We start from the raw sequence: 12293 nt of genomic DNA on the forward strand, positions 1-12293 counted from the left end.
AGAATTTCTGACCATTTTTTATTCCATTGCTCTTCAGCAGCAATCCTGCTGGCATTAGATCATAGTGGTAATGGATAAAGGGATATCTGTGTTTTGGCTCAGTGCAGGACACAATGAGCAGTAAAACCCTGTCAACCATCTCTGATCATCACCAGACCATCTGCTGGTTGTGTGTCCTTACTGTTGCGTCTGGACGGAGCAGAAGCTCTGACACTTGGCGTCCTGTGGACTGGTGCAGAGGCAGCGGCTGAGCTCCCTCCTGAGTCGCACCGAACCAAATCCATACGGCACCACGTGGCTGGAAGACAGAGTCACCGATAAATAGTCACATCTCACCATGAGGCCACGAAACATGCTGCACACAAGGATGCAAAACAACTCAACACACAGAATGTGTGATTATACACTGCCTGACCAAAAACACAAGTCTCCATCTGGATTTAACTGAGCAAAGAGGGAGGAGCCTAATTGGACACTTAATTGGATAATTACTGCATGGGTGATTATCTTTCAGCTGACAACATGTTATTTAAGCCCAACTGATGCAATGAGGAGCTTCTCATTTCTTCAACAACCATGTCTAAAGACACATCCTGTGGTCGTCTGTTCTCTAGCACTATAATATTTTGTCCTCGACGTCTGTCTCTAGGCTGGTTTGGACTGGATTCAGACCATCTCTCTATCAGGAACTAAATGTAGCTTTCAACCAGCAGCAGCATTTAAACTGTGTGTTTCTGACTGATGACTCAGCTGTCAGTGAAGTTATCTTGATGACTGAAGTCAAACTCTTAACTGGTGTTTAGTTAGTGTCAAACTTTTTAACTTTCATATAAAGCTGTGCCTTCAGGATGTTCTTCTCTGTGTTGAGAAGGTTTTATGAAGATGTTTTGAACAAAAATATATGTGATTGTAAGTGAAGACTTTATCTTTTTGAAGTTTGTGTGACGACCAAGACAGAATGTCTCAGAGGCAGAGCAGTGGAACTATACTTTAGGTTCTGAAAACTGAACTGGTTAGACTGCTCTCAGGTTTGCCTCTGATAGAATTAATAAGTTTAATCAATGTCATTATCAGAAGTAGTAAACTGTAGATGCATTGACCTCAGTCTTCAGCCTTGAATGAATGAACAACACCATCTGGTGATAAATGAAGAGATTTTATTTTTACACACTTGTTAGGTCACATGACTTAGACAAAGAAAAAAAACACTTTAGGAAACTAATCATCTCTTTCTGTAGTGAACATGTTTCTTCTGTTTGTTACCCAGCATCACCTCTCACCATAGCAACCAGCGTTAAAGGTTAGCCAACGTATGGGACCTTCCAGTGAGTCCAGCCAGAGCTCTGCAGGTACCAGGCTCAGGTCCAACAAGGGTCTGGATCTGCTGATCAACGCTGTCCCTCCAAGACAGAGTAGGTGTGCTTCAGAAGCAGGCAGATGTGGAAGGAGACCTCTTGTAGGTCTGGTACTGCTGTGTTTGACACAAATGAAAACTTGACTCCTTGATCTTACTTAGTGGTAGAATGTATTTCTGACATAAACGTATGTGATTACAAAAATAGGAAAAAACTGGCTGAATAAAAATGAAAATACAGAAACAGTAGAGGCAGAGCAACAGTGACACAATGCTGTATTACCTGAGTTTCTGGGATTTATTCTGGAAGAGGAAACCAGCCTTTGAGGCACAAAGGGAATTATTCAGGAAAAACATTAAACATCAGTGATTATGGAGAAATACATTAATACAGTTCCACAAGGTAAAATCATCAAGGCTGATTAGATAGCAGTGTGGTCACAGAGTAGAATAAGATTTTAACAGGAAAACTTCTACTTCAGCAAATGGAAAATATAGAGTAATACTGTTTGTACTTCAGGATACGTGTAGAGCCATTTTAGACATGAGACCTCTCAGTTTGATCTTCATGTGTCCAGGATTATCCAGATAGAAGTGATCATCAAAGTCAGTCCAGTTCTTCCAGGAGTTCAGTGGTTAGGAGATCATTTCACTACTTCTAAGACCAAACATATTCTGACATCAAATCACAATCAGTGATTCAACTGTAAACCAAAGAGAAACATCATCCACCATCAACATTTAAAGCTCAGAGTTGAAGCTGCTGTCACTTCAAAGACTCTCCTTCCTCCAGAGAACACAGAGACACTGAGGAACCAGATGTCCAGAAGACAAATCCAGGATAGAGAGGTTGAGTGAATGTGGTGTTGAAGGTGTAGAGGTGGATCAGTTTGTCAGAGGAGACTCTGTAGAAGGACAGAGTTCCAGCAGGACAGTCCACATACACTGATACTCTGTTAGAGACAGAGGACGAGGAGATGGATGTTGTTCTGTTATTATGACAGACAGAGTAACCATGATCATCAGAGCAGAACAGAATCCAGGACTGATCATTCCTTCCAAACCAGCTGTCCTTCATGCCTCCTCTCCTTCTGATTCCTCTGTAACTCACTGATATTTCAACATCTCCTCTCCACTCAACCTCCCAGTAACAGCGACCAGTCAGAACATTTCTACACAGCAGCTGATAACAGTCAAATCTGTCTGGATGATCAGGATATGGCTGCTCCTCCTCCACATATGTCACCTTCCTGTTGTTGTCAGACAGTTTGAGGTTTGTGTTGACTGAGTTTGTGTCCACTTCAAGTTGACAGAAATCTGATGGAAAGAAAAAGACACAACACAGCTGCAGTTTATCATCTGACACATCTGATGGATTTCTTCTCACTGTAGACATGTCCTCACTGATCAGTCAGAGGTGAGAGGCAGAAGGAGACTTCAGCAGCAGCTGGCCCTGGTAGCCATGACAACCGGACCCTAACGAGCTGACACAGGCAGCAGAAGAGGAGCCAAAACATTATGACCCCTCAACCCATTACAGAGCGCCAAAACATTATGACCCCTCAACCCATTACAGAGCGCCAAAACATTATGACCCCTCAACCCATTACAGAGCGCCAAAACATTATGACCCCTCAACCCATTACAGAGCGCCAAAACATTATGACCCCTCAACTCCTAACAGAACATCCGTGTTTCCTTCACTTTATCAGGTCAGTGAGTTTCTAGAATTATTTATATGTGAAGTGTTTGTGTCCAACATAGATGAACTGTTAATAGAAGTTAACTATTAGCCGACCAATGAATTAGTCTTCAGCTAGCCTTCCAGCATAGCTCCGGTATGTTAGCGAGCTAACCCGCGGGGCTAAGCGGCCCAACACCTGAGGCTAGCGGGAGTTTGTCACAGTCATCACCACGCACACTTTAAACTGGACGGCAGCATCATCGGCACAGTCAGTTTCCACAGGAAGTTTCTAGTTAGTGATGCAGTGCTACGCAATGCAAACTATTGACCCTCATAGCAAAGCTATGGGAGTCAATAGTTTGCAGTGCGAAGCACTGCAAACTATTGTTCTTCACTACATTTTTCTTCTTATTAGTGATGCAGTGCTACGCAATGCAAACTATTGTTCTTCACTACGTTTTTTCTTTTTATTATTATTAGTGATGCAGTGCTACGCAATGCAAACTATTGACCCTCATAGCAAAGCTATGGGAGTCAATAGTTTGCAGTGCGAAGCACTGCAAACTATTGTTCTTCACTACGTTTTTCTTCTTATTAGTGATGCAGTGCTACGCAATGCAAACTATTGACCCTCATAGCAAAGCTATGGGAGTCAATAGTTTGCAGTGCGAAGCACTGCAAACTATTGTTCTTCACTACGTTTTTCTTCTTATTATTATTAAACTTTTTCCTACGGCCGATTTTCGAAACCTTTCAACTCAAATACCGTTCGTCGCACACAGACACAAAATACATCAAAACGTGCGTCTCGATCGGACTCGGTGTGCTTCTATACAGTTCTTTCAAACAAGATTTTTTCGCGACGTAGTCGCGAAAAAATCGCGATCAATTTCCCATTGAAATGAATGGAGAAGCCCGAAAAAAGCGGCAACATTCCAAAATTTACAGCTTGGCTTTGTCGAGCGATTACTCGGCCATGCTTTGTAGTAGAAACTTGCTTGGAAGTTTGTACGAGGCACGGGAAGTGTAGCTTTCTCTTCCTGAAAACGGCGTTTCGATACCTTTTACGGTTTGGTCAGGGTCGCAGTTTACGTTTGGTGAAATTTGGGGAAAAAAATTAAAAATCCCTCCCTCTGAGCCTCACTCTAACTTCAGAGTTTCGGTGATATTCTGAAAAAAAAAGGTTCAATCTCATGTGGTGGCCACAGTTTTTGAGGTACAGAGATAAAAAATACATAAAAACGTAGGGATTTTTGTTGGCTTTAAGATGGTGTTGGTTTGATTTGTGTGGGACGTACGGTTTGGACTGGAGGCTCCTCTGAGCGAGGAGTGCGGCGACCAGTTTTCGAATTTTTCCCCATGTGTGTGTATGTGGAAAGCGAGAGCGATTTTTCGACGATTTTTCACGTCGCATACTTTTTTCCTAAAACGACTACGGCCACAATTTTCGCAGTAGGCGCGTGGGAACAACACTAAATTGTAGAAAACCCTCGGCTGACGCTCACGATGTGTTCGTTTTCCCGATAGGACTTGTAGTTTTTGATTTATGAGCATTTGTTCGGAGGGCAAATCCTAGTTTGCACTTTCCCTCTGACTCAGGCAGAGGTGAGAGGGAGAAGGCGAAGGAGCAGCAGTTGACCCTGGTAGCCATGACAACCAGACCCGAGGCGGGAAAACAGTTCTCAGTGGATAACAGTATCTGCCAAAACATTAAAACCCCCCAAACCATTACTGCAGTACTGTAGGGGGCCAGAACCTGACATTATGACCCCCCCACTCCAACCCCCCCACCCCCCTCCCACTATAGCATTACAGACACAGACTGCCAAAACATAATGACCCCTCAACCCATTACAGGACTATAGTAGGGAGCCAGAATCTGACACTATGACCCCCCCCCCTCCACTCCATTTAAGCATTACAGACACAGACTGCCAAAACATTATGACCCCCTCAACCCATTACAGGACTATAGTAGGGAGCCAGAACCTGACACTATGACCCCCCCCACTCCAACCCCCCCACCTCCCCTCCCACTATACCATTACAGACACAGACTGACAAAACATTAGGGACTCTCAGACTGTTACAATGGGGAGACAGAACACTCCATGACCCCCCCCCCCCCCCCCTCCCTCCTTCCCTCTCTCTCTCCCTCCCTCCTCTGTTGGTGCTATCACTTTATTAGGTAAGTAAATTTCTAGAATTATTTATATGTTAAGTGTTTGTGCCCAACATAGCTGAACTGTTAATAGAAGTTAACTACTCGCCGCCCAATGTTTTAGCCTTAGGCTAGCCTTCCAGCATAGCTCATGTATGTTAGCGAGCTAGCGGAGCTAGCAGCTACCTAACCGCCGCGGACTAAATCGCGGAGTTAGCCTCGAGCTAACCGCGAGCTAGCCTCGAGCTAACCGCGAGCTAGCCTCGAGCTAACCGCAAGCTAACCGGGATTTAACCGCAAGCTAACCGGGATTTAACCACGAGCTAACCGGGACTTAACCGCGAGCTAACCGGGATTTAACTGCGGACCCGCGGGACTTAACCGCGAGTTAGCCGCGGGAGTTAGCCGCGAGCTAACGCGGAGGCTAGTGGGGTTAGCCACTAAAACTGTGTCAAACTGAAAAATATATTATTCCATCACATAAAGTAGGAAACGTTTATGGCTTGTAACAACATTAATGACAGTATATATATATAATTGGAGTAATTTAATATAATATGATGTTTTTAATTAAATAAATAATGAGCTGTTGAACACTCATAAGAGTTATATTCAGTATGTTACATAACATTATTTGACATGTCTATTTGTCTGCCTATAGTTTTCCTCCAGCTGATCCAGACAGACTGCAGTGACGTCCAACATGAGACAAAGAGCTGGACTAACAGGACAGTTTGAAGGTCTTCACTTCATCGCTGATTCCTTGTTACAGCCTGGATGTGTTAAGTTTAATATTGATGTTTTTCTAACTGTAAGACTGTGCCGTAAACTGTTAAACTATTGCTCAGGTAGGAGTGATGAGTTTTATTGTTAAAATTATTATGATTAACGATCAATTGTTACGATTTGCTCGTTCTTTGTCTGGGGATCCTAGTGAGATCCCTCCCACTCTCTTCCTTATTTGATGCTGGCTTTCAGGTGGAGCTGGGAGGGGTCTGCTGCCTGTACCTGCCCTTCAGTTTGTAGAAGGCGAAGCATAAAGGACGACCCTTCTCAGTGTCTCTCTCTCTCAGCCAGGCCTACTGCATCCTCCTCATCCTGTTTGGTTTGTTGTACCCTGCATGACATCAAACTCACACCCATCCAGTCAGAAGGAACCAGGCCTTAAATGACTATTTGAGTTGTGCTTTTTGTTATAGCTGCTGCTCATGGTAGTAAAGACATGCTACTTAGTAAAGACATTCGCGACGTAAGTCGCGAATACTTTCATACCTGTCTTGACCTGACCATTACTTTTTGTAGTCAAACATGAAATTATTTGCAACGTAAGTCGCAAATATTTTCACCAGGATTATATTATGACTATATGAACAGGTGATCATTAAAGCATCATAGCATCTTAGTATAATTGCATTGTAGCATCTTAGCATCGTAGCAACATAGTATCTTAGCTTTGTAGCATCTTAGTATCATAGCATCTTAGTATCTTAGCATCATAGCATTGTAGTAGCATCTTGGCATAGTAGCATCATCATAGCATCGTAGCATCGTACTATCGCAGCAATATAGCATGGTATCGCAGACTGCTGCGGCCACTGCATCACTCTCGCGATTTCCCGCAGGGGAATTGTCTAGTTATTATTAAACTTTTTCCTACGCATTTTCGAAACTTTTCAACTCAAATACCGTTCGTCGCACACAGGTCAAAATACATCAAAACGTGCGTCTCGATCGGACTCGGTGTGCTTCTATACAGTTCTTTCAAACACGATTTTTTCGCGACATAGTCGCGAAAAAACTGCGACAAATTTCCCAATTGAAATGAATGGAGAAGCCCGAAAAAAAAAAAAATTCAACAGACATTTTCAACAATGAACTGCTCTGGCATACTTTAACCGAGAGACTTCATTTAAACTTTAAAACGTAGGTACTCTTGCCTTCTCTTCAGAGATTCACTTCACTTGTCGACAACTTTTACCGTTTTTAAACTATGAAGCCTCAGAGTTGTGTAGGTTTTTACTCAAATTTCAGGGTTTATAATGGGTGTGTATTGCGCGGAATGTTTGTGCTAGAGTGGATGACATCATCAGCTAGAGTGAGGAGGGGAGAAGAAAGTTAGTCAAAAAACTGCACAGAAACTGCTCCCGTGGCCACAAATTTCACACGACAGACATAATTTATACATAGAAACGTAGGAAAATGTGTCTTCTCACTCAAATTCGTCTGCTAAAGCTGTAAGTCTTATAGTTTTGGCGTCAGACACAAAGATGCGCCAGCAACACCCACCCACAGCTCCATAGACTGCCATGTTAAAAAGGCAGGGAAATTTCTGGAGGAAAGCAGACGTAACCTTTCTTTGAATCGCTTTGAATAGGTCACATTTCTTCATTTTACCTACAAATTACACATCTAGACGTTCAGGAAAGCCTCAAGATGCCCAAAGTTAAGTCGGTTCAATGATTGGAAATACGGTTTGGCCACAAGTCCTTCCTGTTCGAGGCGATTTTTCAGCATTTTCTCTCTCTTTCCCCGTCTTCCAACTGACATTCTAACAGGAGCAGTTGACCCTGGTAGCCATGACAACCAGACCCCAACCAGCTTACACACGTTCACACACGCAGCTGCTGGGGACGAGAGGCGGGAAAAGAGCTCTCAGTGGAAAACATGATCTGCCAAAACATTAAAACCCCGCAAACCATTACTGCAGTACTGTAGGGGGCCAGAACCTGACATTATGACCTTTTCCTTTATTTTAAACACAAATTATATCTGGCTGCTTTGCTGAAACTCCTGACACAACATCCCTGACCCGTTTCCTTCATCTTATTAGGTCAGTGAATAGCTAAACTGCTAACAGACGCTAACGACTAGCCGCCCAGTGATTTAGCCGACGACTAGCCTTCCAGCATAGCTCATGTATGTTAGCAAGCTAGCGGAGCTAACGGAGCTAGCTAGCCGCTAGCTTAACGCCGCGGACTCAACCGCGGAGTTAGCCTCGAGCTAACCGCTAACTAACCGCTAGCTAACCGGGATTTAACCGCGGACCCGCGGGAGTTAAACACGAATTAGCCGCGGCAGTTCGCCGTGAGCTAACGCGGAGGCTAGTGGGGTTAGCCGCCGGCTAATTCGCCGCCTTGCTAGCGGGTGCTTATCACAGTAATAATGTTGAAGTTTTACAATTTAAAGGGAAGATATTTTTAAATTAAACTGTGTCAAACTGAAAAATATATTATTCCACCACATAAAGTAGGAAACATTTATGGCTTGCAACAACATTAATGACAGTATATATATATAATTGGAGTAATTTAATATAATATGATGTTTTTAATTAAATAAATAATGAGCTGTTGAACACTCATAAGAGTTATATTAAGTATGTTACATAACATTATTTGACATGTCTATTTGTCTGCCTATAGTTTTCCTCCAGCTGATCCAGACAGACTGCAGTGACGTCCAACATGAGACAAAGAGCTGGACTCGCAGGACAATTTGAAGGTCTTCACTTCATCGCTGATTCCTTGTTACAGCCTGGATGTGTTAAGCTTAATATTATTGTTTATCTAACTGTAAGACTGTGCCGTAAACTGTTAAACTATTGCTCAGGTAGGAGTAATGAGTTTTATTGTTAAAATTATTATGATTAACGAGCAAATTGTAATAATTGATCGTTAATCATAATAATTCACCTGTTCATATAGTCATAATATAATCCTGGTGGAGGTGTGACGATCCCTCCCACTCTCTTCCTTATGTGATGCTGGCTTTCAGGTGGAGCTGGGAGGGGTCTGCTGCCTGTACCTGCCCTTCAGTTTGTAGAAGGGCGTAAAGGACGACCCTTCTCAGTGTCTCTCTCTCTCAGCCAGGCCTACTGCATCCTCCTCATCCTGTTTGGTTTGTTGTACCCTGCATGACATCAAACTCACACCCATCCAGTCAGAAGGAACCAGGCCTTAAATGACTATTTGAGTTGTGCTTTTTGTTATAGCTGCTGCTCATGGTAGTAAAGACATGCTACTTAGTAAAGACATTCGCGACGTAAGTCGCGAATACTTTCATACCTGTCTTGACCTGACCATTACTTTTTGTAGTCAAACATGGAATTATTTGCAACGTAAGTCGCAAATATTTTCACCAGGATTATATTATGACTATATGAACAGGTGATCATTAAAGCATCATAGCATCTTGGTATAATTGCATTGTAGCATCTTAGCATCGTAGCAACATAGTATCTTAGCTTTGTAGCATCTTAGTAACATAGCATCTTAGTATCATAGCATCATAGCATTGTAGTAGCATCTTGGCATAGTAGCATCATCATAGCATCGTAGCATTGTACTATCACAGCAATATAGCATGGTATCGCAGACTGCTGCGGCCACTGCATCACTCTCGCGATTTCCCGCAGGGGAATTGTCTAGTTATTATTAAACTTTTTCCTACGCATTTTCGAAACCTTTCAACTCAAATACGGTTCGTCGCACACAGACACAAAATACATCAAAACGTGCGTCTCGATCGGACTCGGTGTGCTTCTATACAGTTCTTTCAAACAAGATTTTTTCGCGACGTAGTCGCGAAAAAACTGCGACAAATTTCCCAATTGAAATGAATGGAGAAGCCTGAAAAAAAAAATATTTCAACAGACATTTTCAACAATGAACTGCTCTGGCATACTTTAACCGAGAGACTTCATTTAAACTTTAAAACGTAGGTACTCTTGCCTTCTCTTCAGAGATTCACTTCACTTGTCGACAACTTTTACCGTTTTTAAACTATGAAGCCTCAGAGTTGTGTAGGTTTTTACTCAAATTTCAGGGTTTATAATGGGTGTGTATTGCGCGGAATGTTTGTGCTAGAGTGGATGACATCATCAGCTAGAGTGAGGAGGGGAGAAGAAAGTTAGTCAAAAAACTGCACAGAAACTGCTCCCGTGGCCACAAATTTCACACGACAGACATAATTTATACATAGAAACGTAGGAAAATGTGTCTTCTCACTCAAATTCGTCTGCTAAAGCTGTAAGTCTTATAGTTTTGGCGTCAGACACAAAGATGCGCCAGCAACACCCACCCACAGCTCCATAGACTGCCATGTTAAAAAGGCAGGGAAATTTCTGGAGGAAAGCAGACGTAACCTTTCTTTGAATCGCTTAGAATAGGTCACATTTCGTCATTTTACCCACAAACTGCATATGTAGACGTTCAGGAAAGCCTCAAGATGCCCAAAGTTAAGTCGGTTCAATGATTGGAAATACGGTTTGGCCACAAGTCCTTCCTGTTCGAGGCGATTTTTCAGCATTTTCTCTCTCTTTCCCCGTCTTCCAACTGACATTCTAACAGGAGCAGTTGACCCTGGTAGCCATGACAACCAGACCCCAACCAGCTTACACACGTTCACACACGCAGCTGCTGGGGACGAGAGGCGGGAAAAGAGCTCTCAGTGGAAAACATGATCTGCCAAAACATTAAAACCCCCCAAACCATTACTGCAGTACTGTAGGGGGCCAGAACCTGACATTATGACCTTTTCCTTTATTTTAAACACAAATTATATCTGGCTGCTTTGCTGAAACTCCTGACACAACATCCCTGACCCGTTTCCTTCATCTTATTAGGTCAGTGAATAGCTAAACTGGTAACAGACGCTAACGACTAGCCGCCCAGTGATTTAGCCGACGACTAGCCTTCCAGCATAGCGCATGTATGTTAGCATGCTAGCGGAGCTAACGGAGCTAGCTAGCCGCTAACTTAACGCCGCGGACTCAACCGCGGAGTTAGCCTCGAGCTAACCGCGGGCTAGCCTCAAGCTAACCGCGAGCTAACCGGGATTTAACCGCTAGCTAACCGGGATTTAACCGCGGACCCGCGGGAGTTAAACACGAATTAGCCGCGGCAGTTAGCCGTGAGCTAACGCGGAGGCTAGTGGGGTTAGCCGCCGGCTAATTCGCCGCCTTGCTAGCGGGTGCTTATCACAGTAATAATGTTGAAGTTTTACAATTTAAAGGGAAGATATTTTTAAATTAAACTGTGTCAAACTGAAAAATATATTATTCCACCACATAAAGTAGGAAACATTTATGGCTTGCAACAACATTAATGACAGTATATATATATAATTGGAGTAATTTAATATAATATGATGTTTTTAATTAAATAAATAATGAGCTGTTGAACACTCATAAGAGTTATATTAAGTATGTTACATAACATTATTTGACATGTCTATTTGTCTGCCTATAGTTTTCCTCCAGCTGATCCAGACAGACTGCAGTGACGTCCAACATGAGACAAAGAGCTGGACTCGCAGGACAATTCGAAGGTCTTCACTTCATCGCTGATTCCTTGTTACAGCCTGGATGTGTTAAGTTTAATATTATTGTTTATCTAACTGTAAGACTGTGCCGTAAACTGTTAAACTATTGCTCAGGTAGGAGTAATGAGTTTTATTGTTAAAATTATTATGATTAACGAGCAAATTGTAATAATTGATCGTTAATCATAATAATTCACCTGTTCATATAGTCATAATATAATCCTGGTGGGGGTGTGACGATCCCTCCCACTCTCTTCCTTATGTGATGCTGGCTTTCAGGTGGAGCTGGGAGGGGTCTGCTGCCTGTACCTGCCCTTCAGTTTGTAGAAGGGCGTAAAGGACGACCCTTCTCAGTGTCTCTCTCTCTCAGCCAGGCCTACTGCATCCTCCTCATCCTGTTTGGTTTGTTGTACCCTGCATGACATCAAACTCACACCCATCCAGTCAGAAGGAACCAGGCCTTAAATGACTATTTGAGTTGTGCTTTTTGTTATAGCTGCTGCTCATGGTAGTAAAGACATGCTACTTAGTAAAGACATTCGCGACGTAAGTCGTGAATACTTTCATACCTGTCTTGACCTGACCATTACTTTTTGTAGTCAAACATGAAATTATTTGCAACGTAAGTCGCAAATATTTTCACCAGGATTATATTATGACTATATGAACAGGTGATCATTAAAGCATCATAGCATCTTAGTATAATTGCATTGTAGCATCTTAGCATCGTAGCAACATAGTATCTTAGCATCATAGCATTGTAGTAGCATCTT

General features: G+C 42.7%; 1 protein-coding gene across 1 annotated transcript in view; it reads right to left on the reverse strand.

The window, feature by feature from the left end:
* Positions 1-1139: 1139 nt before the first annotated feature.
* LOC311499373 (NLR family CARD domain-containing protein 3-like) overlaps positions 1140-12293 on the reverse strand; it is a gene marked incomplete at its 5' end in the record, with an annotated part of 39398 nt that continues 28244 nt past the window's right edge. Inside the window, one exon of the mRNA XM_084560330.1 lies at positions 1140-2671. Coding sequence (XP_084416456.1) covers positions 2121-2671 — 551 coding nt within the window. The 3' untranslated portion in view covers positions 1140-2120. The remainder of the gene's footprint in view (positions 2672-12293) is intronic.

Source organism: Chelon labrosus, assembly GCF_963514085.1.
Source record: "Chelon labrosus genome assembly, chromosome: 14".
Classification (NCBI taxonomy): Eukaryota; Metazoa; Chordata; class Actinopteri; order Mugiliformes; family Mugilidae; genus Chelon; species Chelon labrosus.